Raw genomic sequence first — 27,245 nt, 5'->3', positions numbered from 1 at the left:
CTGAGAACAGGCAACCCCAAACAGTTTGGATTTGTCCCTGAGAAGCCTGGGCCAATTTGGCCACAGAAGCTAAACAGGAATGAACCTAGAAGATTCATTTCTGGGTCTCTGATCCATGCTGCCTCGTAAGCACATCTTTGGTGCTTACTTAGCATTTGTAGTTTGAATAAAGAAAAATGACATTTCTCTGGAGGTGCCTTCCAGTATTTGTGGGTGTGGAGCAAGAAAAGACAAGTTCTAGTTTTGAGTCATGTAACTTTCTTTATGCTTTCCAGGTGTACAAGTGATCAATATGGGGCTGGCAAGCAAACAGCAAGGCTGCGGCCACCCTCTTCCTGGCTGGTGACAGACTCATCCCTTTCCCAGCATTCAAATAGGCTCAAACTTTCACACACTCTGTTTAGCCTGGGGGAGATGTTGTCTTTTGTGGGGGCAGGGAGGAGGGGATCCCCAGCCCTCACAGCGCCTCCTGCCTTCAACTGGTCCTGGTCATACCCGTCTCCTTAGCGATGCTCAGAGAGGTGAAGTCTCAGCCTAGGGTAGCCGAGGAAGGACCCACTCGTATCAAGTCTGTGTTCAGGAAATAGGTGCAGAGTTGCCCTTTGCCCTTGACCTTGATGATGCCTCGTCTGTAGCAGGTATAACCTAAGGATTGTAGCGCCTGAGCTGTCTCTTCAGTCACCTGCAGTTGAAGAAGGGTGAGGGAAAAGTGCAGGACTGGCCCTGTCCTGGCTCTCCCCACATGCCCCTCCACCATGACCCTCTCACTTGAATCTTGTCCAGCACTCCTGTGCTCTCCATGCGGCTGGCCACATTCACTGTGTTACCCCAGATGTCATATTGTGGCTTCTGGGCCCCAATCACTCCGGCCACTACAGGTCCATGATTTAGCCCTGATAAGGGGATGGAGAGAGAGCACAGGGGAGGGGAGTCACTTGTCTTGCAGGAGGCCAACCCTGGCACATTTGGTCTGGAGTGGCATAAAAAACCCCAGAATGGGCCGGAGAGATAGCATGGAGGTAAGGCATTTGCCTTGCATGCAGGTCAATGGTTTAAATCCTGGCATCCCATATAGTCTTCTGAGCCTGCCAGAAGCGACTTCTGAGCATAGAGCCAGGAGTAACTCCTGAGTGCTGCTGGGTGTGACCCCCCCCAAAAAAAAAAAAAAAAAAAAACAAAAAACAGAACATCCTCAGAAGTGGTCTGAGTAAGGAACCAGGAATAGTCCCTGGGCACTGTCTATTATGATCCCTAAAACCAACCCCTCAAAAACAGGAATGATCAAGAGAGCCCTGAGAGGGGAATTTGGGATGGGAAAAGGCAGTTCAGTGAAGCACAGAGAAGAGCTGGGGGTCCTTGGGAGAAAAGAAGGCTGGAGCAGTTCTTGGCTTCCTATTCCACTGGAAGGAAAAGTCTATAGAGAGGCCCAGAGAACCAGGAGGTGGCTTACATGGGCTTTAAAGAGGGGGTGTGCCTGAAGGGGAGGACCCTTTCTTACCCACACGCAGGTGGAAGTTGTTGAAGGAATGCTTGTTGATGACCTCCAGCTTAGTTCCCAGAGCTACTGCGAATTCCACCATGGTGCCCAGGTGGCTACAGCTGCGCTCAGCATCCTGACAGAGGGTCAGCCAGCAGGCCAGGCCAGTGAGGGCCTGGAAAGATTCCTCATTGAGTGCACCCCCAGGAGAGCCCAGAGAAGCTTGATCCTACCTGTTGGGCGTCCTGTCCCGAGGTGGCATTTAAGCCTGTAGCTGCCATGTAGGTGCTGCCAATGGTTTTAATCTTTTCTACACCACTGAATTTGGGCTTGGACAGCAGCTGTACAGAGAGAAGACTGTTCCCTTCTCTCTCTCGGTCTCTCCCTGACACCCAGGCCTTTGGAGGCTAAAGCTCTATGTTGTGGGATTGAGACAGAGAGAGAGGAGGGAGGGCTAGGAGGATGGAGACTTTCCAGAGAGGCAGATCTAAAGGAACTGGGGAGAAAAAGAGGGACTGGGCCCAAAGAGCAAAGTGAAAGAAAGAACTGGGGGTGGGGTGGGGATTCTATAACTGGGGACTCTCTGAGTGGTCACCTCATCAAAATCAGCAATGATCTCATTGAGCAACCGCAGACACTCGAGGCCCTCATGGTTGATGTTGGATTCAGAGTAGAACTCTTTAAAGTCGGGGATCGAGGCAAAGAGCACGCACACACACTCATAGGACTGGTGGTAGAGGTCCTGGGGGAATAACCAAAGTTATAGCCATGTTGAGTAAATGAATGACTGCAAGCATTCCAGTGTCAATTAGGAGAAACTCATGAGTTTCTGCTCTGGTTTGAGAGCAGAGAGCAGGTAAGGTCCTGAGATTCTGAAATAGCTCCCTGAATGGTTTCTCTTACACTCCCTCCCGGGTATGTTCTGGGGAGCATACAGTGCCAGGGAACCAGGGTGGGCCTCATGCAAAGCAAGTACCTTCCCTCCTCTGTGCTCCCTTCTCAAGGTCCCTGACCACCCTTTTCATCAGGACTGAAGTGTGAAACTGTAGGGATGGTTTCTGAGTGACTGGAGCTCAGAAGTACCAATATGTGTACATTTCCCACAGGGTGCATTCCCCTCTGGGTCTGCTCCCCCTGTTGAGGACTGGGCAGAGGGAGTTCTAGTGGCCCAGGCATCTAAGATTAGGCCTCACTGTGATTCTGAGAGCACAGAAGAATGAGGTCAGGCTCCCCTTAGAGCAACATGCAGGGGACCACATCTCTAATTGAGATCCCCCAGCTCTCTCTCTATCATGGCAGATTGCTGAAAGATGTTAACTCAACTGACAATAACAGTTACACATTTGTAAGAGTAAAGTAAAACAATGACAGGGAGATTGGGACAAAAGAGAAGTGAGGAAAGGTGGTGAATAGGGGACCAGATGTGGCTATCACACAGTGGGTGCTTTAGGGTTCTTTTTGTTTTATTTGGTTTCTGTTTGGGGCCACACCCAGTGGTGCTCAGGGCTTATTCCTAGCTCTTCACTCAGGGACCAATCCCTGTGCGGCTTGGGAAACTATATGTGGTGCTGGGGAAGGAACCTGTGCAAGGCCTTACTCTCGTGGAACTATCACTCTGGCTTCCTGCTTTAAGGTTTGTGTTAGTGCTGAGTTTTCTAGTAGTCAAGTGGAGGACAGAAATAGAATCAGCCATAGGAGTTCCAGTGTGTATTACAAGAAACCACAAGTGTCTGCTTTTATTTTGAGAGCAGAGAGCAGATGAGGGGCTTCTGAGACTGTGAAATAGCCCCTGAGCAGTTTCTAACTCTCCACTCAGGCCAACAGTGTTTCTGTAGCATAGAAAGTCACATGGTCATAGAAGGAAGAGAAAGCAGGGGCCCAGGAATGGTCTAGTAACAAATGCACCTGCTGTATGAGAATGAGGCAGGTGTTCCATGCCTTGTGCCACACAAAGGTAACAAATATGGTTCCATAGCTCTGCTGTTAGGGTCCTGGGCACCCTACAACATGTTGTGTCATCTTGAGCAAGTGGCCAAGTGTGTGACCAGTACAACGCAAATGTGAGACCTTGGGTGTACATCATAGCCTACTCCAGCCACTTGGACAACAACAGCAACAGAAAAAAAGGGGGGAATGGAATGGGAAAAGAATTGAACAAAACAGTGACCCAGAGGCTGGAGCAATAGTCTAGTGGTTTTAGCCTTTGCTTTGCACATGACTGACCTGGGTTCAATCCCTGGCACCAATGTGGTCCCCCAATCGTACCATGAGTGATCTCTGAGCACAGAGGTAGGAGTAAGCCTTGAACACTATTGTGTGTTGTCCAAAACCCAAATGAAACCAAAAGTGCAAATTAAATAAAATACCCATAATACAAATAAGGGATGACCTCATGGGCCAAAGTTAGCAAGATGCCAGAGTTTCTAGAGCAGCAATACCCAAGGGAACTGGTATGCTGGAAAAGTTCTGTTTCTGTGTTATTTGGTAGGGTGGCTGCTAGATTCCCAACAGCTGTTGAACACTTGATTTTTAAAAAATCATTTAATTAAGTTTTGGGTTTGAGGCCAAACCCAGCAATGTTCAGGGCTTACTCCTGACTGCATCCAGGAACCAATACTGGCAATTCTAAGGGACTATATGAGATGCTATAGGTTGAGCACAGGTCAGCCATGTGCAAAGCAAGTACCCTCCCCACTGTACTATTGCTCTGGCCCTAGCCACTGGACACTTTAAATCAATGGGAATGAAAAACTGGCCAGTTAGAGCTCAGTTAGATTCAACCATCTACATCTGCCTATTGGCTTCCATTGTGAATAGTGCAGCGATGTGGATTGGGAGCTAGATTATACCCAAATCTCACTGACACTATGTTTTAGAATTGGGGGCCATATGCTGGGGATAACATTCTTTCGGGGGGAGAGCTCAGAAGACAGATGCTCTGTGCTCCCCCAAGATGGAGCTCAAGGGGCCAGTCCCATATGGTCCCGCCAAGTCAGGGGCAATTTCTGAGCGCTTAGCCAGGAGTAACCCCTGAGAATCAAACGGGTGTGACCTGAAAAAAAAAAAAGATGGAGCCCAAGATCTAAAATAAACAAAGGGAGGCCCCGACAGAAACAGGGATGGTGTTCCCCCAACCTGCCATGGGGGAGTCCATATAGGATGAGCCCAGGTTTAAGAATTTCCTGTGAAGATTATTCCTGTTGTTTCAGGGCAGGGAATCACCTCATTGCGCCGGTTCTGGCCAATAAACTGGGGTGCCACGTGTGCTGGGAGGACATTCTCCAAGAGGAGCCTGGTCAGGTTCTCCATTGTTTCTGTCTCCTCTTGCTCATGCCGCAGCTTCTTCTTCCACCGGAAGTCCAGGCGGCAGTAGTACTCGTTCTGGGGGGCGGGCACCAGGAGGCCATGGGGAGACACAGTGCAGGGGAAATCCCAGTTCCTGAGCATTCATGCCCATTTCATGAGAACTACAATCCACTCTAGAGGGAAAGTTTGGGCGGAAGACTCTGCCCTTGGAAGTAGAATCAGAAGAGTGGGAACAGAGACTTTCTTCTTTTTTGGGGGTCTTTGAGTCACAGCTATGGGTAATTAGAGCTTCCTCCTGGCCCTGTGCTCAGGGATCAGTGTTCTGGGGACCAGAGATTGAGCCAGATCAGCTGCATGCAAGGCAACTTTCTTACTTCCCTATCAGCTGTATTATCTTTCAAGCTCCACTATTTGTTTTTCTTATAAGCATAATATTACTCATTGGGGAAGGAAGGGAAGGGAGAGATGAGATCACACCCTTAGATAAAGGGAAAAGGGAAAAGGGAAAAGGAAGGGAAAACACCATTTGGACTCAGCTCGGGTGATATGAGATTAAGACAAAATGGGAGAGGGACCAAACCATAGGGCCTCAGTCCCAGCCTCACACATCCTAGGAAGGCCTTGGAAGGCTGGGCAGATGACTCACCTGGCGGGCCAGGAACAGGAGAGTGAAGAAGAAGATGAAAAAGGAGATAGCGCCCATCAGTTTGGGCTCCTTCAGCACCCCTGGCCTGAGGAGGTCAAGGGTCAGTGCTGCCCCTTTCTGGTGGCCTGCTCCCCACTCCCCACACCCAGGCAATCCCAACCTTCCCAGCCACCCTGGGGTGGTTTAGGAGGCTCCCCCCAGCCCCGGTACATCTGTCCAGTGGTCGTGTATACCTGGAGTACAGGGGGCCCTGGTAGAGGCGGGCGATGAGGCAGTCTGACAGCCAGGCATGGGAGTGCAGGAAGAGTGAGCAGGAGGCTGCCAGCCCGAGCAGCAGTAGCAGCAGCTTCAACTCGAAACTCATGTGCAGGAAGAGGGAGCAGGAGAGGAAAGCCAGCACGCAGCAGTGCATAGAGTACTGAGGGTGGCAGGGTGGCAGTGCCAGGGTCTGGCCCAGCAGCCAGATGTCCTCCCCATACCCCCAACTACCAGGGACAAGTGTGCACTTTGAAGGGCAGTGGCTACATGCACACATACAAACACACAGGCATGCACTGAGGGGGCCGGTATGGTCCCCAGGAGGAGGGTTTTCTTTTTTTTTTTTCTTTTTTCTTTTTTTTGGTTTTTGGGCCACCCTGGCGGTGCTCAGGGGTTACTCCTGGCTGTCTGCTCAGAAATAGCTCCTGGCAGGCACGGGGGACCATATGGGACACCAGGATTTGAACCAACCACCTTTGGTCCTGGATCGGCTGCTTGCAAGGCAAACACCACTGTGCTATCTCTCCGGGCCCAGGAGGAGGATTTTCTATCTAGTGAAGGTGGTGTAGAGAAGTTTCTGAGGGGGGGATATTTGGGGTCCACTCACTGGAATGCTGATGAGAGGAAGGGAGCCAGGGAGCTCCCATGAGAGGTTGGTGGCCACGGAGGACATGTTGGAGATATGGAAAGGACAGCTAGAGGATGCCGGTAAGAAGAACTGCAGAAAGAGATGAGGGATGAAGGGAGTGCCAACCCCCACCCCAACTAAGGCCCCACCATGAGTGATCAAGGCAAAGTTCCCTTATGCAGGGACTAAATTCCAGTCAGTGAGGGAGCCTCAGCACTGAGGGCAGTGTCAGAGCTGGCGGAAGTGGAAGCATTAAGCTTCCACAGATTTGTGGGAGGATTTCTTTTGGGGTAGTCTCCCAGTGCTCAGAGCTCCACTGGTGATTATCACCCAACCTGGCTATTCAATACTAGGGCCCTCAGATGCCATGCTGCTTGGACTCTGCAATCTTGGGGAGACCTGGACCACCCCAGCAGTGTGGGGTTCTTCAAAGCTAAGCCTAAAGATACTTGGGGACCATGTGGTACCAGGGATTGGACCTGGATAGTGCACGAAAGGTAGGCACTGGTTATTGTTCTGTCTTCCTGGTCTCTGCAGTAATTTTTCAGTCACACAGCCACCCTGGGCCTTCCCTCTTATCACTGGGCTGCGGGATGGGATTGCAAAAGTGCAGAATTCAAGGGCTGGTTCTGATTCTGAAAACACCATTTGAGATTCAGCTACAAAAGTCATCACAAGGGAGCTCAGTAGTAAAGCTCTAATCTCTCTCTCTCTCTCTCTCTCTCTCTCTCTCTCTCTCTCTCTCTCTTTTAAAGCTTTAATCTCATGGTAAGGAGGAAGGATGTCCCCAGCGTGCATGTAACAACAGTGTTGGTGCCTGGCTGACTGGCAGCAAGACATCATCACAGTTCTTTCAGGCTTACCCACATCTCCACCCCAACCTTGCCTTAATCTACTATCTTTGCAAAACAAGAGCTTCCCTCGGAGCCCTGATAGAGTGTCTGGCCCTCTCTTCTGTTCTCACCAGGCTGGTGGTGGCCATAGTGAAGACCAGGAGGATGGTGGCCGTGCCAAGGGCGACTCGCAGTCCTGGTCGGGTGGCCACTAGGCTAGAGAGTGTGGGCAGCCAGTGCAGCATCTTGGGACCTTTCAAGACACACCTCTGTGGAGGTAAGGCAGCATCTCAGCCAGTGGGCAGTGGTGCCCAGTGTAGCTCTGCCATGCTCAGGGCCCAGCCTGCTCCACTGCCCTCGACCCATCTCACCGTCAAGTGCTCTGAGAAGCAGACAAAGAGCAGGAGGAGGAAGAGGAGGAAAGTGATGCTGTAGGTGATGGCCAGAGCTGGGGGCCTATAGGAGACAAGAACAAAGTTGAGAGGGACCAAGAAGGGCTTGTGGTATGGCCTCGCCTACACCTAATAGGAGGCAACGGGGAGATGTGGCCCTATGAAGGTGAATGAGCAACCGATGAGACTAGGTAGAAATGAAATGTGGGGCAATGGTGCTGAGGGAATGCGTTGGGACCAGGAGGGGCTGTGGGGAGGCAGACCAACATTAGAGGGGCATCAGGGCGACAAAGTGTCCAGGCTGGCCAGAGACAGGTCCTTCTTGGCTGGACTTTGAGCCAGCCAAGAGACTGGACATTTTTATAGGGAGACAGTCCCCCTGAGAACATTGTGCAAGGAGACAGGCCTGAGGAGATATGGGGGAAGCAGATGCAAGCCTGCCAGTAAGATGTGTGCTGTGATGGTCCCTGGTTGCCCAGAACATATGTTTCTTCAGGGGTCAGGGCTGGAGGTGACAGGAAAGGGAAAAAACAGGGGAAGAGTGCTTCTGTTGGGGTCTAGCCTATGGAAGAGCTAGCGTGAGAGCCTCGGGGTCTCCTTAGCTGGGGTCTCACCTGTTAGTCACCAGCATCTGGATGACAAAGTTGGAGAGAAAGACCAGGAAGGTGCAGGCTGCATAGTACTTGAAGGCAGGGAGTGCAGAGAGCCGGTACTGGAGAAGCGATACAATGCTGGGGTTGGAGGCCCACTGCTGGTCTGCTCCTCACCTTGAAAGGGTTCATCTTAGCTCCCCACCACCCTCCATTATATGGTAGAAGTCACTAGCAGCCCCCCAAGAGTCATCTAGTCTCTTCCCTTGCCTACCAACCCAGTCTACAGCGCACACACAGTCCTTGAGAGAAGCTGGATCACAAATACAGTGGTTTAGGATATGCCAGTTTTTTTTTTTTGGGGGGTCACACCCGGCACCACTCAGGGGTTACTCCTGGCTTTACCCTCAGAAATTGCTCCTGGCGGGCTCGAGGGACCATATGGGATGCCGGGATTTGAACCACCGAGCTTCTGCATGCAAGGCAAATGCTTTACCTCCATGCTATCTCTCCGGCCCCATGATCTGCCCTTTTCTGAGAGCCAGAGAACGGAAGTTAGGGCATTCTCTGGTATCTCCCAGCCTACCTCTTTTTCCATCTTCTTTTCTCGAAAGTACAGCGTCAGTGGGTTGAAGTCCTTCGACTGCTTCCATTGTCTGGGAAAAGGGCAGTGAGCCCAAGTGAGGGGGAGAGGGCAGAGGGTGTGGTCAGATAAGTCTTTCCTGATGAAGATGTAAAGCCCATATTTGGTCACAGATGCCCCCTATCTGCCAGTCCCGCCCCAGTCTCCATACTTCTGAGAGTTGAGCTGTTCGATGACCTGGAAGAACTTGGCATCTCCTGTGTCCAGTTCATCATCGAGTCCCCGGGGGGTACGGCTCCTGCACAGAAAGTGCCTGGCTGTCACCACACACCCCTCACAAGCACATGGACAAAGCAGGAGATACCTATTTCACCCCAGGGCATAGTGGGCATCTTGCAGACAGCCCTCAAGGCAAAGCTGCCCAGAACTCCTTACCGGTCCAAGCTCCAGTGGGTGTTGATGGAAGACAGAGTTTTCTCCTGCAAGGAGAGCACAGGGAAGGGAGATGGGGGGATAAGGCCTTGCCTAACTGCCTACAGACTTGTTTTTGTTTTGGGGTTACACCCAGTGGTATTCAAGAGTAACTCCTGGCTCTGCATTCAAGAATTACTCCTGGCCATGGTTGCAGAACCTTATGGTATGCTAAGGATTGAACCTGGATTAACTGCATGCAAGGTAAGCACCCTATCCACTGTGCTATTGTCTGGCTCCTGCCCACAAGCTTGGCCTTGGCTTTGACCTTCATGTTTCCTCTGTTTCTAGTGCTTTTCTCTCAGCTTAATCACAGTGACCTTAAGGAGGTGTCACTTCAACTCCTTGTAGCTTCCTCATTACCCTACACATGTCCTCCTCCTCAATCCTGTCACTCCATGGCTCTGGGTGCTGAATCCCTGGAGATGGAACAAATGCCAGAGCAGGAAGGACTGATACTCTCCTAGGAAACCAATGATCCTGATGAGTTTAAATTAAAGAGACAAGGGTCAGAGAGACAACAGGCTGGTAAGTAGCATTCTCTGTTTGTGGTTAACTCATTTTTGATCCTTGGTACTCCATAGGGTCTTCTGAGCCCCACTAGAAGCAATTCCTAAGCATAGAGCAAGTAAGCTCTGAGTACTTCCATACCAAAAAAAAAAAGTGGAAGTGATAAGGTCCTTTATTTTGACTGCTCTGACTGACCTGGGGTGAGAGGTAGACTGAGGTGGGGCAGGAAGCAAACCATGGTGAGCAATGCAAAAGAGGAAGAGAAACCCATTGGCTACAGCAATTTTCTTCTGCAGAAAGGGTGCTGTGCTGGTACAGAGGTTGGGGAAGGGGCAGGGGCTTAGGCTGAGCTGGAGCAGAAGGGGATCATGGAGAACTTCTGCTTCTTGGCTCATATGAAAGCAGCAGATCACAGGGGCCACAAGCATCCCCTTGACCACAGCACTGTGCATGAGCATAGGGGTGGAGGAGAGAAGGAAGACAGAGGATTTGGAGCATTCATGGAAAAGCAATGTCAGTGCCAAGCATTAATGACTTTCTCACAGATGCCAGGAAATTCCTGCCAAGCTGGCACTGGTCCACCAACCAGCAATCTAAAACCACTGATGTAGGTGGCTAGAGTAATGGCACAGTGTTTACCTTGCATGCAGCCAACCCGGGTTCAATCCCTGGCATCTCATATGATCCCCGGAGCATTCTAGGAGTGACTTTTTAATGCAGAGCCAGGAGTAACTTCTGAGTACTATCAGGTGTGGCCCCAACTCCCCAAAACCCAAACAAACAAATAATAACAATAACAACAACAAAACCACCACTGCTCTAGATATAAGCACATCTATATACCTATGCTTGATTTTTTGCTCCTCCCTACAATAACCAACCTGTCCCTGATTCTTATAGGTTATTGGAAAGCAAGAAAACTCATTCATCTCTATTTTCTCAAGAACCAATTCAATGCCTGTCACACGATAGATACTCAAAATCATGGAAAGAGGGAAGGAAGGGAGGAAGGAAAGAAGGAAAGAAGGGAGGAAATAAGGAAGTAAGGAGGAAGGGCAGAAGGAGGAGGGGAAGAAGGAAGAAAGTAAGGAAGAGAGAAGAAGGATAAGAAAATGGAATAAAAGAAAGAAGGAAGTGAGGGAGGGAGGAAGGGAGGAAGAAATAGAGGTAGGGAGGATGAAAGGAAGGATAGAGAAAGGAAGGAAGATAGAAAAAAAGAAATGAAAAAAGGGTGAAAGGAAGAATGAATGGAAAGAAGTAAGGAGCCAGGAGCCAGAGCAGTGGCACAAGTGGTAGGGCATTTGCCTTGCACGTGCTAACCTAGGATGGATCACGGTTCGATCCCCTGGTGTCCCATATGGTCCCCCAAGCCAGGAACAATTTCTGAGTGCATAGCCAGGAATAACCCCTGAGTGTCACTGGGGTATGGCCCCCCCAAAAAAAGGGAAAAAGAAGGAAGGAGAGAAGAAAAAGAGATAGAAACCAGCACAAATACTGCCCTGGATCTTCAAAGTTCTGTAATCTTTATGAGTAGGTTAATTACGATTCTTGCCATTTTTAACATCTGACTGCATTCCTAGAACTTAGGGGATAAGAGGTGAGTTTCTGGATTGGGGAGGTCCAGCCTCAAGAACTGTCCATGAACATGGGGCTCTGACATCTCCACCCAGACACATTTAGCCTGCATACCCACAGTGAGGATCCAGTGAGGTCTGGCACAGCATGGGGAGCATTCCCATCATGAAGGTTGCACCCAATGAAAATCTCTGGGCTTTTCAGTAACCCCCACTGGCTACACCCAAGTTCCCATTGATGTTCCAACATGCAACTGGTCTCTGAGTTTTCAAGAGCTTTTCTTCCTCTCCCTCCTGCGACCTGGCCCTTCAGATCTTTCCCCACCCCATTATGAGGCTCAAAAGAAGTACTCCTCTGGGGAACTGGAGAGATAGCATGGAGGTAAGGCATTTGCCTTGCATGCAGAAGGATGGAGGTTCGAATCCTGGCATCCCATATGGTCCCATGAGCCTGCCGGGGGCGATTTCTGAGCATAGAGCCAGGAGTAGCTCCTGGGCACTGCCGGGTGTGACCCAAAAACCAAAAACCAAAAAAAAAAAAAGTACTTCTCTGAACCATTTCTGCCAATAGCCTCCAAATTTCCCATGTTCCCAATTTCTGTTTTTCTTTCCTGTTTTGTTTTCTGCAATTTCTATTGTCTTGCTGGGGAGAAAGGAGAGGATGGAACACAGAAGGATAGGTGAGGAGTTATTTCAAAATTCCCATTAGTTTCTAGAAAGCTCTGCAGAAAAAGGGCTGTGGAAGCTCTTGTGAAAATCAGGTACAAAGGAAACTAAACTGAGGAACTTAATCTTGGGGCATCTCAGTCTTCAGGATATATCCTGGGGACCTGCTGAGGGGGATCTGACTATTGGTCATCAATTAGCATCCTCAGAATCAGTCTACGAGGGAGACCCAGGTTCCCCCAGAAGCTGGTGGATACTTTACCCAAAGGTCCTATGCATAGAATCAGCCAGTAACTGATTCTTCTTGAGTGTCCACTTTACCAGTATTTTTTTGCTTGTTTGTTTTTGGGGCCACACTTGGCAATGCTAGGTTACTCCTGGCTCTGCCTGCAGGAATTGATCCTGGCATTGCTCAGAAGACCATGTGGAATTGAACCATGGTTGGCTGTGTGCAAAGCAAGCTCTACCCCTAGACCAGTGGTTTTTAATATTTTCCACCTGTGGACTAGCTCCTGCCTGCACACTGGCCTAAATTTCAGTAATTTCAGTCCACTGCAGGGTTTGAATGCTGCCCTGGAAAGAGGGTAGGTCTACCCTTTCCTCTATCTTGCCTACTCATGCACTCTGTCTGTCTCTCTCTTTTTTTTATTTTTTGGTTTTTGGGTCACACCCAGCAGTGCTCAGGGGTTACCCTGGCTCTACACTCAGAAATTGCTCCTGGCAGGCTCGGGGGATCATATGGGATGCTGGGATTTGAACTACTGTCCTTCTGCATGCAAGGCACATGCCTTACCTCGATGCTATCTCTTTGGCCCCTGTCTGTCTGTCTGTCTGTCTCTCTCTCACACACAAATACACACACACTGGCTTTCTCTCTTTCACATATACACGTTCACACACATTTGTCACATTTGATTTCACATACACACTGGTTTTGACACACATTCACTCACACGCTCACATCTGCTCATACACACACAGACACACACACATATACATTCACTCTGCCTACTTCTGGAGATGTCCCTCTCAAGGCCATCTGAGCATTTCATTGTCACTTCATTCTCTCCTGTGCTGGATACAGGACACCAGGTTTGTGTGCCACAGTCTGAGTGGGAAGTTAAACACAATCCCCAGCTGAAAATGGGTGTGCGTCCCTTGCAGAGTCAAGCAGAAGTGTGCTTTGTGCCACTGGGGTCCCTGAGGAGCTTTTGAGCAGAGTAGGGAGCTACAAGTCGGGAAAAATAAATTCTCTCCCAAGTCGGCTCAGAGGGTGGTGGTCTCTGCCTCTTTATGGGACCCACAGTGGAAGAGTACCTACCGGGATTGGGGTAGAAGTGTCCACAGGGCTCTCCATGTGGTTCAGGTCAGCGAAAGGCTTGGCTGCGCCCCAGGACTCCAGGTAGCGGGTCATCAGGAGGGAGGGGCGCATATTTGGGCCCTCCAGAGAGGACAACAAGCCGGTGCCTTTTTCATCTTCCTCAGCCTGGGGCAGAGCTGAGAGTCATGATCACAGACCCTCCCCTTCTCACATTCTTTAGGGACCCCTATCTCTTCTGCCTCCCCCAATGCATGCATTGAGATCTAGGAATTCAGTCTTTGAAGTAGAAAAGGTCAGGATTGTTTTGTTGTCCAGAGAGGAGTGCTCTGGGCAAGTCAGCCCAGGGTTGGGGCAGAGTTGGGGCAGATCCTGGCTCAGCTCTTACCCGGGGATCGATGACCAGGTAGGTAGGCTCTCCCAGTTCCCGGAGGTAAGGGTCCCGGTGTTCCATGTTTGCAGCCTCCACACTGTAAGCCCCTGCGAGCAGGGCCAGTGTTGCCCCTGTGATATGGACTCTCCTGGAGAGAGGACTTTGGGATTAGGAAGATGGATCCTCAAGGACTGTGTCTGAGACCTGACTGCTCTGGTTGTCTCCCAGTTTCTCTCTTTGCACCCCAGTGTCTTCCTGAGCTATTGCAGCATTTTGATGGGGGTTGGTGGCACTTGGCAGTGTTTAGGGCTTGGGTGTTGCTCCTGGTGGTACTCAAGGACTGAACCTAAGGGCAGGGCTCCCACATACATGACCTGTGCTCCAGCTCTTTGAGCTATCCTGTGCCCTGCAGTTGTACTCAATTTTCTAAGAAACAAGACAGGGATAGCAGCATGTAGAAGGTCCAGACAAGTTCTTGCTGTTGCTTTCAGGAGCTCCAGCACTTACCCTGGCACTCCACCTGCCTCCATGTGGTTGGCCAGTGTGACATCATGGGACCACACATCATACTGCCACTTCTGCAGCCCTATGACTCCACAGAGCACGCTGCCAGAGTGCACACCCACACGCATGTTGATATCCACACCAGTGGCTGCCCGCAGCTTCCTGAACAGGGAATGTGGGTAGCAGTTAGAGTGACACCTGCCCTACTTCAACCCACCTCTTCCTCTCTTAGGAGTTTCCACCACACCAAAGGCCTGTCCCCTGTAGCCATCACTGGCTGTGCCTTGGGTCTGTCTGCCCAAGCTGACCTGATGGCCCTGCACATGTCCAACCCCATGCGAACGCAGTTGATGGCGTGATCTGGCAGTGAGTGGGGTAGGCCTGATACGCAGTAGTAACAGTCTCCCAGGATCTTAATCCTCATGCATTCGTGCTCCTGAGGTAGGGAGGAAGGAGACAGCTGGGGAGAGTGGCTGCAAATGTGAATGCTAATGATTGTCTGATGCAGGACTTGGGGAGATCAGGTCCAGGACCTGACTGAGGGCTGGCTGGGAGAGCACGCCTGGAACCTGTAGGGTGTGTGGCTCACCCCAGCCAGACTTGACCCTATGAAAGAACCTTCAGAAGTAAGGCATTTGCCTTGCATGCAGAAGGATGGTGGTTCAAATCTTGGCAGCCCTTATGGTCCCCTAAGCCTGCCAGGAGCGATTTTTGAGCGTAGAGCTAGGAGAAATCCCTGAGCACTGCCGGGTGTGACCCAAAAACCAAAAACCCAAAACCAAAAAAAAAAAAAAGAACTAAGAGGTTTTGTTGGTGCATGTGGGCTGAGACTCAAGATTTGGTTGTGCAGTGTTGTGCAGAGTTCCTCAGCTCAGATCCTGTAATAGTGCCGAGATGCCTATGCCAGGGCTGTGTGTTCTTGGGAGACTGGAGGGGCCAGTGGGGGTGTGGGAAGGTCCCTCAAGATCAGGGGATACCTGTGGGGATGTAGAGAGGTCCTTCCAGTTCTGGGTGTTTGTGGAGAGGTCCCTCCAGTATTGAAACATGGCATGAGCAACTGTAACCCCTGGGGAGGTCTGAAAAGTGTCCCCTAAATCACCAGTTTCACTTGGGAGTCCTCTAATCTCTGGGCCCTACTTGGCTCTGAGGAGGCTGCTTGGGACCCAGGAAAAGAGTCTGGAGAGGAGGATTGGAAGAAGGGAAGCCTCTCCCACCTTGGCGATCTGGTCAAACTTGCCGAAGAGCTCGTTGAGCATGAGAACCAACTCCTTGGGTGAGCATTCACTGGCCAGCCTCGTGAAGCCCACGATGTCCGCATACAGCACACTAGGCAGGGTGAGGAGTCAGCAAATGCAGGCCATCTGCCGCCTCTATTCCTCTCAACCACCCTCCCCCTACCTCCTAATTTTCTCTCGCCATTCTCCCCATCCCCATCTCATCCCTTTCCTCCTGCCACCTTCACCCCTACCTCACTCCCTGGTGCCTCTTAACATAGAGACTATGAAAGTTGTTGGTACTCTCTGGCCTCGAGCCCTGTCCAGCCTGCAGCCGGGCCATGATCTCTGCCTTCATCTCACGGGCCAGGTAGGCAGGAAGGATTGACAAGAGGAGGTGTTCCTGGGGAAGGTACAATGAGAACCAATCCTCTTACTCCCCCAAACCAGAACTGCCAACTCTTGGGATCACCTAGTAGCCCACACACTCTCTCAGACCCACTGAGTATTCCCTGGTCTTCCACACAGCTGGGCTCAGCACCCCTTCCTATTCTGAGCCTCAGTAGGGACAGAATCTGCTGTCTCAAAGCTGGATTGAGAGTCCTCGGTATAGTGTTAGGATGGTCTAAATGCATTCACAACTCCCTTAAAGCCTGAACTATCGAAAGTGGGCAAATGCCACTGTTCACAGGAGTGGAAAGAGGAGCTCAGAGGACAGAGGAATCCAGGGGTGGGTGGCTGAAGTCATTCACCGACTAAGAATCTCTTCGCGGGGCCGGCAAGGTGGCGCTAGAAATAAGGTGTCTGCCTTGCAAGTGCTAGCCAAGGAAGGACCGGGGTTGGATCCCCTGGCGTCCCATATGGTCCCCCCAAGCCAGGGGCGATTTCTGAGCGCTTAGCCAGGAGTAACCCCTGAGCATCAAACGGGTGTGGCCCGAAGAACCAAAAACCAAAAACCAAAAACCAAAAAACAACTCCTCTCTGGGTTTGTAGCCAGCATCAGGCCATACCCACCTGGTGCTTCTTCTCTGTGTCCAGCCGACGGCGAGAGTGCAGCGAGGTCAGCGCCTCCCGGAAGGTGGCACGCAGCGCGCGCTCCATCAGCGCCTTATGATATGCCCCCACCACGTTCCCGCACAGGAACAGTACTGCATTTGCAGCCAGCTGCGGGAGAGGGACAACCTCAGAGGGGCTTGGTACAGCTGGGTGCTGGGCGACTGGGCGAAGGGGTGGCTATGGGTGGGGGAGCCGAGCTCCCTGAGTGCTGGGAGAAACTGTAGCAGAAGAGCTATAGTTACACACACGGTGATATTTCTAAGCTGCAGTTAGACAACGTGGTGCTTCCCTAAGGGCAACCCCCTCCCAGACTCTTAAGAGCACAGCTCTAGGCTCTCAGCTCCTTTACCAACAGGAGTTTTCTTCCCTTCTTCCCTCCATTCCTCTCTTTTGCCTCTTACTCTGCTCTTCCCCAATTTAGTGGTGGGCAACCTTTTTTTTCAACTAAGCCAAATCTCGCCAAAACCACGATTGAAATTTATTTTGAGAGCCACACAGGGCGCGCACTGACAGAGGCTAGGAGCAGAGTCCTGACTCCTGGAGCAGCCACTTGGCACACAGAAGAGCTCAAGAGCCGCAGCTTGCCGATCACTGCCCTACCGCCCCCCCCCCACCCCGATTTCTTTCCTTCCTTTCTTTGCGGTGCTGGTGCTGGGGATTAAACCTAGAGCTTTGCACATGCAGTGCTCTATCCCTGAGTGACTGAGTGACATCCTGGCCAGGTAAAATCTCTTCCCCCACCCCTGGTGCTGGGGACTAAACTCAGGACATCACACATGCAGGGCCAGCTCTAAGGTTGAGTCATAACTCCAGCCTCTTAGCCTTTTCTACGTTTCCTTCTTCTAAAATCCCACAGCTCACCCCCCACCACAGCACAAAACTCCTTAAGCTCCAACTTTTGCATTCTTCATGAAGCTTCCGTCATTCCGGTGAACATTGTGCTGAGATGGTACACGCTGTACCCGCTGTACAAGGCAGGTCTGTTCTGTCTGTGCCCGTGCCATGCCATAGTCACAGCTCAGCAAACATCTGGTGAACACCTAAGGAAAGCAACAAGTGCAGTGGAGCCTGTTCTGGTGCAGCCTGACCTATGTTTGTGCTCACCTGTGGCAGTAGCGCAGGCTGAGAGTCAGGTTGAAGCCCAAGGTAGAGACCGAGGACCAGCAGGTGTGAGAGTGATGAGGTGAGGCCTGCAGCAATTGCATCCCCCATGCCCAAGGGCAGCATAGAGTACACAGTGAAGATGATGAAGAGGAAGAAGGACACCTAGGAGAAAGGGGGCGTTGCTCATTACCATGATTCCAGTTTCAGGCCCAGACGGCTCCCTCCCCACTACTCTTCCTTACATCTCTCACCTGGTTCCAGGCGCTTACCACTCCCCCAGTGAACAAGAAACTGTGGCCAAGTGCCAGCAGTGAAACCCACACGAAGCCAGAGAGGGGCCGTGTCCAGCGCTGTAGCCTCTGCTCCCGGGAAGCCAGACCCAGAAGCAGGGAGAAGCCGCCCAGAGCACACAGCACGGTGGTCAGGAAGCCTGGGTCTGAGGTCAGATCCTGTGCAGAGATGGTAGAGACAATTTTGGAAGCTGGGATCCTTCATAAGAGGAATCTGAAGCCCCTCCAACCATATCTAAATAGTCACAAACTCAAGTATTATAAGGAGGCAAACACCTCTGCTTGATATTCAAATGAGATTTCCTTATCTTCATCCTGCTTCTGTCTATAGAGCTTGCAGTCTTTTTTTTTGGGGGGGGGAGGGGTCACGCCCGGCCGGCTGCACTCAGAGATTACTCCTGGCTCTATCAATGCTCAGAAATCACTCCTGGCAGGCTCAGGGGACCATATGAGATGCCGGGATTCGAGCCACCGACCTTCTGCATGAAAGGCAAACGCCTTACCTCCATGCTATCTCTTTGGCCCCAGAGCTTGCAGTCTTAAACAGTTGAAACTCTTTCTTTTACACTTGCATGCTACAGGGCTCTAGATACTGAACCTATCTACTTGGTACACCTGGTGGCAATCCCATAGTCACCCTATGTAAATCCTTTTGTGAATCTTTCCATAGTCAGCCTATGTAAATCTGTATGTGAAGTCCTAGCTTTCTTGTCTATCACACACAAGTCAAAGCACTAGTTTGGCATCCTAAAGCTACCAGAAAATCCTCGCTTGAAAAAGCATTAAGGAATGTGCCTCTCAACTGCCAGAGAAGCTGATAATGCTCCTTCCCCAGCAGCCTTGTGAGCACTGACTGTATGTAGTTGCCTGAGGAGTGTCCACAGCCTTATGCTCTTGTAGAGACTTAGAGATAGCTCTTTGTGGTAGACATGGATATTCATATCTGCTCCCCAGGCTGTCTCTAGTCTTAAGCTCCAAACAGGTATGTGGGGAGCTTTTGGAAAGTCCCAGTAGTTACACAGACAGGTCAGTGGTTCGTGTGCCCCAGCCTGCAGAACAAGAGCATATAGTGAGCCCTAAGTGCACATGAATGCATCCTGGTTCCCAAGCCTCCTGAAGATGCACATTACCAAAAACGGATTTTACCAAGTTTAATGAGAATGAATTTTGTTCGCTTGTTTTTATTTTTTATTTCTTTAGACCACTTGTTACTGTACTCAGGATTACTCCTGACTCTGTACTCAGGTATCACTTTTGGACAGGCCTCCGGGCAGTATATAAGATGCTGGAGATAGAACCCAGCTTGGCCTTGTGCAAGGCAAGTGCCTTACTTGCTGTGCAGTCACTCTGGCTCCAGGATGAACTAGTTTTTTATTGTTTGTTTGTTTGGGTTAATTTTATTTTTTGTGGTCACACCCACAGATGCTCAGGGCAACTCCCTGCTTTAAACTTCAGTGGCTACGAGCAGTGCTCAGGAAACAGTGCAGAGATATGGGAGATGTAGCCCATGCTGTGTTACAGCCCTCTAACTTAAATTATCGTCACAGCCATGAAATAGATGAATTTGAGGAATTGTAGCTGTGAAGCGGCTATGGGGTCCAATAAATACATCCCCCATCATGGTCCTTCTGGACAAATATGGGCCCTGAACTCCTTTTTGTTCGTTTGCTTTTTTTATTTTGGGGCCACACCCAGAGATGCTCAGGGATAAATCCTGGCTCTGTACTCAGGAATTACTCCTGGTGGCCTCGGGTATCATAGGGGATGCTGGGGATTGAACCCTGATTGGTTGGAAGGCAAGACAAGCTTCCTACCTGCCATACTATCGCTTCAGCCCAGGACCCTAAACTCTGGGAAGCTTCAGAGCTTCTCCTTGATCCTAATCACCAACAAACCCTACTTTTTATTTAAAGGAGAGAAAGTGAATGGAAAGAACCTGTGTCCATAACTGGCCAATTGGCTCAGCAAAGATTTCTTGTCCAGGAAGAGGTGGACAGCAGAAGGCAGCAGGGGGCGCCCTACATCTAGCCGCCTGGAGCTCAGCACCCGGCTCTGGGTTTAGGTATCCTTTGCTGTCCCGCCCTTTGTCCTCAAATCTTCCTAAGCTTTGACTTGGACCAGCAATAACTGGGGTCTATTTAGCGATTCTCTCACCTTGTTTCGTAGGAGGGAAGTGAAAATTGGAACCGTTTGTTTTCAGAATGAACTTGCAGACACCTCTCTACCCAAAGAAACTGAAAATGGGTTTATTTGGGGATTAGATAGAAGGGGGTGGGGTGGGAAGGGAAGGTCGCTATCTAGGAATATTGAGTTTAAGAAACCCAGAAACCGCTTGCATCAAGACACAACGTAGCCCACCCACCACCCACCCATGGAAAGGCGGTAAATCCGCTGCTGGGCTTTATTCTAGAGCCAGCTGACCACTGGACAGAAAGTCGGGAGACTCTCCTGGAGGGCAGCTGGCAGCATCCAGGGCTCAGCTCATGGCCCTTGTGAATCCAGGGGTGGTGAGGTGGGAGGTGGCAGACTGCCCGGGCTAGGTCCCCCTTCTCTGTGCCCGCCGGGGAAGACCCGAGGGTGGGTCTGCAGAGAAAACTGGCACCTGGGAAGCCTCACCAGCTGGCGCACAGAGATTCCGAGCAGCAGCCACCCTCCGCCCCTGCTCCGCGAGGGCCCCTGCTCACCCTGCCGCTGGCCCAGGCGACCGCCAGGAGGGCCAGCAGAGCGCCCAGCACGATGAGCAGCAGCAGCAGCAGCAGCGGGTACTGCTGGCTCAGGCTGTAGTAGGTCTCGTAGAACAGGTCCTCGCTAGGGGGTGGCCGGGACCCGAACAGGCGCGCCATACTCGCTCCGTTTTCTCCCCGGGCCGGGCCGGCTCTCCCGCGGGGCGCAGCGCAGCGCCGGGTCTTGGGCCCCGGGCTGGGCAGGGTGGGGTGAAGGCCAGTTACTTACGGTTGGTCTGGGGTCCCAACACCACCGTCCCCATTTCCTTCTGAACTTTCCTTTCCCCCACCTTCGGTGCCCCAACCCACTCCCAGGTCGAGTTTAGGGGGACCTGCTTAATTGTGCATTCCGTTACCTGCAAACCCAGTCTAGCAGAAGTCTCTTCTCCAGGGGGTCGTGACTTGCGGGGAAACCATGCAACCCCGCAGGGGTCCCCCTTTCCCCGGAACTCACAGCCCTCGTTGCTGCCGCAGCTGGAGGGAGCCCAGAGGCTCTGCGGGGATCCCGCTGTCCGCCCGTCCAGCCAGTGGCTCCTTGCCCAGTGCGACAGGCGCTTTCCTCCCGCGCCCTCCACCCGCCCCCCACTTCCCCGACGGGACAGCCCGGCCCCTTCCCGTGCCGCTGGCTCCCGGGGCCTCCGCCCCTGTCCGCCCCCCACACCCTAGCCTGTCCCCTGGGTCACCACCGGCTTAGGATCCGGAATGCGCAGCCCAGGAGAGTCGCTGGAGTTGGAGTGAGCCGAGGAGTGTCTGGGGTTCGAATGAGGGTGAGATGCTAGGACTCGGGTGAATGGGGCCGGGCAGGAGGGAACTGGCCAGAATGTGGTGGAGGGCACCTTGTGGGTGTTTGAGCTCGGTTAGGATTCGGGGTTAAGAGGAAGCGAACTTCCCTGCTCTCTCTCCTGAGTGGCACATCCAATGGTCAGCTATGTCTAGCGTGGAGGCACTTGATGCTTTGTGGAGCCTGTCTTTTTCCTCTCCTGGACACCACCTAGAGATCAAAGAGTCCACAGCTTGGAAGCTTTGGGGGTATGCGTATGTGATGGAGGAAAAGGACTGTGGTGGGGAGCTGACCGATGTGAACTCGAGGGCCTGTGTGATGGCTGAGGGTCTGAAAGTTCCCGTGAATTCCCTCCCCATAGCATTGCAGAACAGCCAAGTCTAAAAGAAAAAGGCAGCAGTGGAACTCAGCCTCTCCTGCAGCCAGTGGACTTAGTGTGGAATCAACCCCCCCAAACCCCCCTGCCCGCTCTAGAGGAAATGCTCCACCCGGAGATTAGAGTGACCAGAGCCTGGTGGCTGAGGTTCCTTCCGGCCTCAGGCTGGGCTCTGACCCCGTGTGCCAGGCCATTGTGGCTCCTCAGTCCTCAATGCTCAACTTCCTGCCTTCATGAGACTACAGAGCCCCGTCCCTCCCTGGCAGTGAGTTCCCCAGTCCCCTCTCCCAGTTGGTTTAGACTCCAGAATCTGTTAAGATTCTCTCTGTTTATTGAGTTCTGGAGGTACAAGATCTTTTTTGCACACTCCTTGGAGAGTTCTTCATATTAGCAGTTTCTCTAGGAACTTCTTTAGAAACTACTGGTGAGGGGTTTGGCACCGATTAGTTCCAATTGAAGACCCAGGGCGCTGAACCCTGCATAATCTGAGAGTGTTGTTGTTTCCGATCTGCACCCCTTGGCAGCCTCGTATAATAAGAGATCCTGGAAGAGAAATGGTGGTGGATGGGTTAAGTCATCAGAAAGTTGGGACAAACAGCAGGACAGAGTGACAGTATCCTGGGTTCACTCTGGGAAATGTATATCTGGTCTGTGGGACCCAGTGATTGGGTCCACCTGGGCCTTCAGTCTTCTCATTTGGGCTGCCCCGTCAGAACCAGGGTTGAGATTTAGGAGGAGTGGTCATTAATATCCATGACTCCAATATTCAGGTCTTTCCATAGGATGACCACTGGATCAATAGAGCAGCTAGAGAATTGAAGAGCTTATAGAGCTGGAGCTGGGGAAGTCCCAGAGGCCAAATCTGGGCTTTGTGGTAACCTCAGTGAGGTTCAGTTCTGTGGGTGTTTTCTTATTCATCAAACAGAAAAGGAGTAGATGACATCTTACTCTTCCTCTCCCCTCTCCCCAAGGTAACAGATCTAGATATGGTCTTGAGAATAGCAGGTTTAGAAAGAAGGGAGGGGGACAGAATACCTGTTGTTGACACTGGTGGCCAGAAAAGTGAAGGACTGCTTTGTCTCCCAGCATTCTGCAAACAACACACAGCTCTCAGCTCCTGGTCCTCAGCATGTTCCCCACAGCCCACTTCCTCACTTGTAAGGGAACAGGAATCACATATGTCCTAATGTGCCCTAGTCCTCTCACAATCTCACCTGATTCTCCGAGGATCCAAATCTTGGGTCCCCAGTTAAGTTGGGCCTGGGATTTTGGGGAGGTCGGGCCGATGTATTGGAAGCTGTTTCTGTCGGATGGACATGCTGAGTTGGTTTCCTCTGTGCCTCCCTCCTCTCAGCAAGGTTCATACACCTTCCAGGTACAGAGGTGGCCGATTCTGTCAAATTCAGGGTGCTCATGGGCTCAGAGAGCACGCAAGAACTACTTGCTGTGGTTCCTCCAATGCAATCTGGTTCTGTCCTTCCCAAGCTTGACTCAAGGGCAGACAATGCCTCATTGCTGCCTCTGTGCTCATCCAAGTACTTCTTCACCTGCAAGGATGGGGATGTGGGTAGGGAGATCAAAATTAAGCTCATCTAAAGTGCTTGAGGTATGGGATCGGTTGTCTAAGAACTCGGTGGGGGATGTGAGATGATGAGAGAGGGGATAAAGATCAAGGTATAAAGATGAAAGGTGTGTGGGGGCCTGGTAAGGGTGCCCCTCTGCTCATCTGCGGGGGCTGAATAGGTAGGGGGTTGACACTCACCCTGGAGACTTCAGTATCTATATCCATCTTTGTTGCTTTCACCAGTTTAAAGGCAGCTTCGATTTTGGAGCTGCATTCTGGAGAAAAGCAATGTGGCAGGTGAACAGAACTTACCCAGACAGATAGACCAGGATAGGCTACCGATGAACTGCCAGCTTACCACGAAAGGAGGGTCTATCCTGGGGCGTGAAACTCCAGCAATCTTTCATTAAAATTGTCAGTTCTTCCAAGCCTGGCCTCTCGGAGCTGGGCTGGGGCAGCTCTGTCAGGGGGGGCTGGTTGTGTCTCATGCAGATTGCTCCCTGCATCAGCGAAGTATGTGACACTGCTAGGGTGGGATGGGCAGGGGAAGAGGTGGCCTTAGGATATCTGCTTCATCAAGTGGAGGGGCAGGAGCTGGAGTGCAAGGGGCAGTGAGAAATCTGAGCAGGGAAGCAGGCAGAGGAGGGCATGGGGGCTGGGGTCAGAGGATAGTGGGGTGAAAGAGGCCCTGCCTAAAATCTTACTCTCAACTTCTCTTCCAGCGAGCACAGACCACATTAGGATTCCAAAGCTGCAGGAGACACAGAATTGAGGAGTGGTCCAAGAGTTAGCTGGAGACTACAATCCAGTTCCATCCTGCAGGAAGGACCCAGAGAAATGTAGATACTGGGGGTATATGCTAGGAGCAGGTACCTCACCTGTAAACATCACTGGCCCTTGAGGCCTGTTGATTCCTTTTAGCCAACAATTCTGGGGCTAGGTATTCCAGCGTGCCTCTAGCCTGCTCAGGTTTTTCAGTCTGAAATGTGGACAGGCCGAAATCTGCCACCTGTGAAAGCAGAGAAAAGGAGGGCACACTGGTCTTGACAAGCAGAGTCCAGACCCCCAGGATCCTCTTTCCCACCCCTGGAGACAGAAAAGATACCCTAGAAAGGGGTGTGGAGGTGTGAATGGTAGAACCACCATAGGGGTCTTGGCTTGGATTTCTGGGTCTTCTCTTCATGGAGCTGGGTTCAGGTTTGAATCTCAGGGGTCTATGAACCATAAATATTGGGAGTGCCTGGTGCAGGGAATCCTCTAGCACTGATCATATGGGTTATGGCCTGTCACCTGTCACACAGGCACAGGAACTAGCTCTTGAGCACTGGTAGAGTGGGGAATGTTGAATGCACTTGGTCTACCCAAAGCAGCAGCAGTACTGGGGAGGGCAGGGCAGGGCAGAGTGTAGGTTGTGGGCGGGACTGGGGCGTGCCTGGGCTGACCTTGGCGTGCAGCTCCTTGTCTAGCAGGACATTGGAAGGCTTGAGGTCCCTGTGCAGAAGCACCGGGTTCAGGCTGTGCAGGTAACACATGCCACGCACCACCTCCCACAGCAGGCGACAGAGGAGCGGCCAAGGACGCGGGCACTCTGGCTGCAGCAGCCCAGTCAGGGACCCATACTCCATGAAATGGGTCACCAGGGCCGGCTGCGCTTTGCCTGCCCACGTCAGTTTATTGGTGACCCCCAGGAGCTGCATCACGAATTCGTTCCGTAGGTTGGCCATGGCTTTGACCTCCTCCGATATGGACTCCCTGCAGTGGGGGCAGCAGAAGTTGCCAAGGATCTCTGCTCCCTGGCTGCGTTAGGTCCACCCCATCCCAACGCGCCCCATGTGCCTCTTCTCCCCGGCCCAGTGCGCGGGGCCAATTGCTCCTGCTCGGGTCACTCACGAATCTACAATCTTGACGGCCACATCCTGCATCCAGTCCTTGTGCCGCGCCTTGAACACCTTGCCGAACCCGCCTTTGCCGATGAACTGTGGGTTCGTCAGGATCTCGCAAGGCATCAAAGGGCTGTCTCGGGGGCCATTTTGCCTGCAAGAGGGACACCCCCTTTAGCTATCTGTGCTATGTCCCCTTTCAGGTGAGCCCAGAACCAGGCACGGAGGGTACAACCCGGGGCCTCAACCCTCTGCTCCCATTTCTGCTCCTTGGCACCAGCGTGTCCCGGAGTTTCCTCTCCACTCACCATATACTGTCTGTCAACATGAGACTTGTGCTGGGGGAAGTTGGGGCCCCGCAGTCAAAGCTGGTCTCAGGGCTTGGGGTCTGCGGCGGCGGAGGAGAGGGGTCCCGGCGGGATTCAGAAGATGAGTCCATGTCTCAAAATCAGATTCAGGTTCCGGTCACAGGGCCCAAAGGGTTGCAGCACTTCCTTCTGCGACCCGCGAAGTCAAAGTCACGCCCCTGGGGGAGGCGGGCACGGACAAGGGGTGCTGCCTAAGCGTGCGCTTTCCTTTTCCTTTTCTCTGCCGTCTGCCAACTCCAGCTGTGACTGAGGTCCCATTAGATGCAACTGGGTGGTTAGGTGGAAGGAAGGAGTTCTACCTTTCCAGGAAACTGCCATCAACCTACTGGGGGTGGCTCCCCACTCCCCAAAGACTCAGAGATCCATTCCTGCCCCAGCCCTGGAGTGGAAAAGAGTGTTGAGGAGGAGTGAGTGTTGTTGTTGTTGGTGGTTTTGGTGTTCCGGGCTCTCCCACCACTGCACAAGAGTTTTATTATGAACCTGCTCACTTCTCACCGCAGCCCTTTAGGGGAGGTACTGTTTTTACTGCTTCTTTATGGTGGCAGAAACCACGCCCCATTCCTTTGGTACCTCTGTTGTCTTATGTCTCAGACCTGATTCATCAGGGGATGAGTTTCAAGGGGAAGCCCTCAGCTGTCAGGAGGCGGTGAAGCATCTGACAGGGTCCTCCTAATCCTCCTCTTGAGTTTATTGACCTAAGATTCAGCAGCATTAGTGGCTTACCTGCTCAAAGACCAACAACCCCTGGCCAGGCATTATGGTCAAGCTAGGTGGATGAGCTCAACCCAGGGCTGCTGATATTGCCATGTACATCCCAGTTAGGACAGGTGAGCTTTGCTGACAGCTTCCCTGTGAGAACCTCCTGGTTAGTAATTCATGTTCTGGACTCCTCTGAAAGGCCTTTGTAAACTCGGGAGCTTGGAGACTCTGATTTAAGACAGGCAAAAGGTATTCATATTTTACATGCCTGCAGTCTGACCTTGACTGCAGGTATGGGAGCCAGACATAGCCAAGCCTAGGCCTTCAAGTCCTGCAGGAGGATACTCAAGTCTGGGGTCATTTGCCAGCTCTCAGTTGAAGGCTCTCACCTCAGCATGCACTTTACATCCCTCTAGTGGTCCAGGGCTCTGCTGGTTTGGAACAAAAATAGCCAATGCTTACCTGGTTTCTAGATCAACTAGAAGCTCCAGAATTCACACTGTGTATGCTGTCAGAGTAGGCCTGCATGGCAGAGCCATCTAAGGAATTCTTAGTAGCCTCTTTGAGGTGATGGTAGTAAAATGAATGAATGAATGAATAAATAAATAAATAAATAAAAGTGATGGTAGGATGGGACCGGTTGATAATACAACAGGAAGGGCGCTTGACTTGCATGAAACCAGGTTCATTCCCCAGTATCCTATGTGGTCCCCAGCATCACCAGGAGTAATTCCTGAGAGTAGAGCCAGAAGTAACCCCTGAGCATTGCCAGGTGTAGCTCAAAACCAAAACCAAACAAACAAAAAGTGATGTTAGGGTACAGGAAGACGGTACAGGCTTAAGGTGCTTTGTTTTATACTTAGCTGACCTTGGCTTGAATCCCTGGCACCACAGATGGTCACTCCAAGCACTATCAGGGGTCGCTTCAGTCACAGAGCCAGGAATAGCCTCTGAGCATCCAAAATTCCACCCTTACCAAAATTAATTGAAGGTAAGTGCCAAGTAACTATTTTTTTGCTGAATTAATAAGTGAGCAGTAACTATTTAAGGGGCTTCCTTAA

The 27,245-nt window shown here is 51.6% G+C and overlaps 2 protein-coding genes across 2 annotated transcripts; both read right to left on the bottom strand.

Annotated features, from left to right (window-relative positions):
• Positions 1–255: 255 nt before the first annotated feature.
• Positions 256–20,650, bottom strand: ADCY4 (adenylate cyclase 4). The gene is made up of 25 exons (XM_049768221.1): positions 20,478–20,650; positions 17,755–17,952; positions 17,504–17,665; positions 16,358–16,507; positions 15,598–15,746; positions 15,344–15,455; positions 14,438–14,565; positions 14,133–14,291; positions 13,641–13,773; positions 13,256–13,420; positions 9,149–9,192; positions 8,925–9,011; positions 8,717–8,786; positions 8,155–8,252; positions 7,520–7,604; positions 7,280–7,417; positions 6,295–6,405; positions 5,663–5,847; positions 5,430–5,514; positions 4,700–4,858; positions 2,073–2,219; positions 1,711–1,818; positions 1,499–1,613; positions 769–893; positions 256–682 (listed from the first exon to the last, which is right to left on the bottom strand). The coding sequence occupies exons 1-25, from the start codon at positions 20,634–20,636 to the stop codon at positions 530–532; spliced, it is 3,225 nt and encodes a 1,074-aa protein (XP_049624178.1). The 5' UTR covers positions 20,637–20,650; the 3' UTR covers positions 256–529.
• A 2,383-nt stretch (positions 20,651–23,033) lies between these two features.
• Positions 23,034–25,556, bottom strand: RIPK3 (receptor interacting serine/threonine kinase 3). Its single transcript, XM_049768963.1, has 8 exons — positions 25,426–25,556; positions 25,128–25,271; positions 24,680–24,989; positions 24,116–24,246; positions 23,942–23,988; positions 23,596–23,763; positions 23,436–23,512; positions 23,034–23,066 (listed from the first exon to the last, which is right to left on the bottom strand). The coding sequence occupies exons 1-8, from the start codon at positions 25,554–25,556 to the stop codon at positions 23,034–23,036; spliced, it is 1,041 nt and encodes a 346-aa protein (XP_049624920.1).
• Between the last annotated feature and the right edge of the window lie 1,689 nt (positions 25,557–27,245).

This window comes from Suncus etruscus, chromosome 2, assembly GCF_024139225.1.
Source record: "Suncus etruscus isolate mSunEtr1 chromosome 2, mSunEtr1.pri.cur, whole genome shotgun sequence".
NCBI classification, from domain to species: domain Eukaryota; kingdom Metazoa; phylum Chordata; class Mammalia; order Eulipotyphla; family Soricidae; genus Suncus; species Suncus etruscus.
This window is presented reverse-complemented; position numbering and strand designations above follow the sequence as displayed.

What these genes read in the sequence shown, in the direction of transcription:
- ADCY4 (XM_049768221.1), bottom strand. Translation starts at nt 20,636, where the DNA reads ATGGCGCGCCTGTTCGGGTCCCGGCCACCCCCTAGCGAGGACCTGTTC. An exon ending in ACACAGAGAAGAAGCACCAG is followed by an intron (nt 15,747 to 16,357) that starts GTGGGTATGGCC and finishes TACCTTCCCCAG; the next exon opens with GAACACCTCCTCTTGTCAAT. An exon ending in GACATGTGCAGGGCCATCAG is followed by an intron (nt 14,292 to 14,437) that starts GTCAGCTTGGGC and finishes TTCCCTGTTCAG; the next exon opens with GAAGCTGCGGGCAGCCACTG.
- RIPK3 (XM_049768963.1), bottom strand. Translation starts at nt 25,556, where the DNA reads ATGGACTCATCTTCTGAATCCCGCCGGGACCCCTCTCCTCCGCCGCCG. An exon ending in AGGGCCAGTGATGTTTACAG is followed by an intron (nt 23,989 to 24,115) that starts GTGAGGTACCTG and finishes TGTCTCCTGCAG; the next exon opens with CTTTGGAATCCTAATGTGGT. An exon ending in GGATAGACCCTCCTTTCGTG is followed by an intron (nt 23,513 to 23,595) that starts GTAAGCTGGCAG and finishes GCTTTTCTCCAG; the next exon opens with AATGCAGCTCCAAAATCGAA.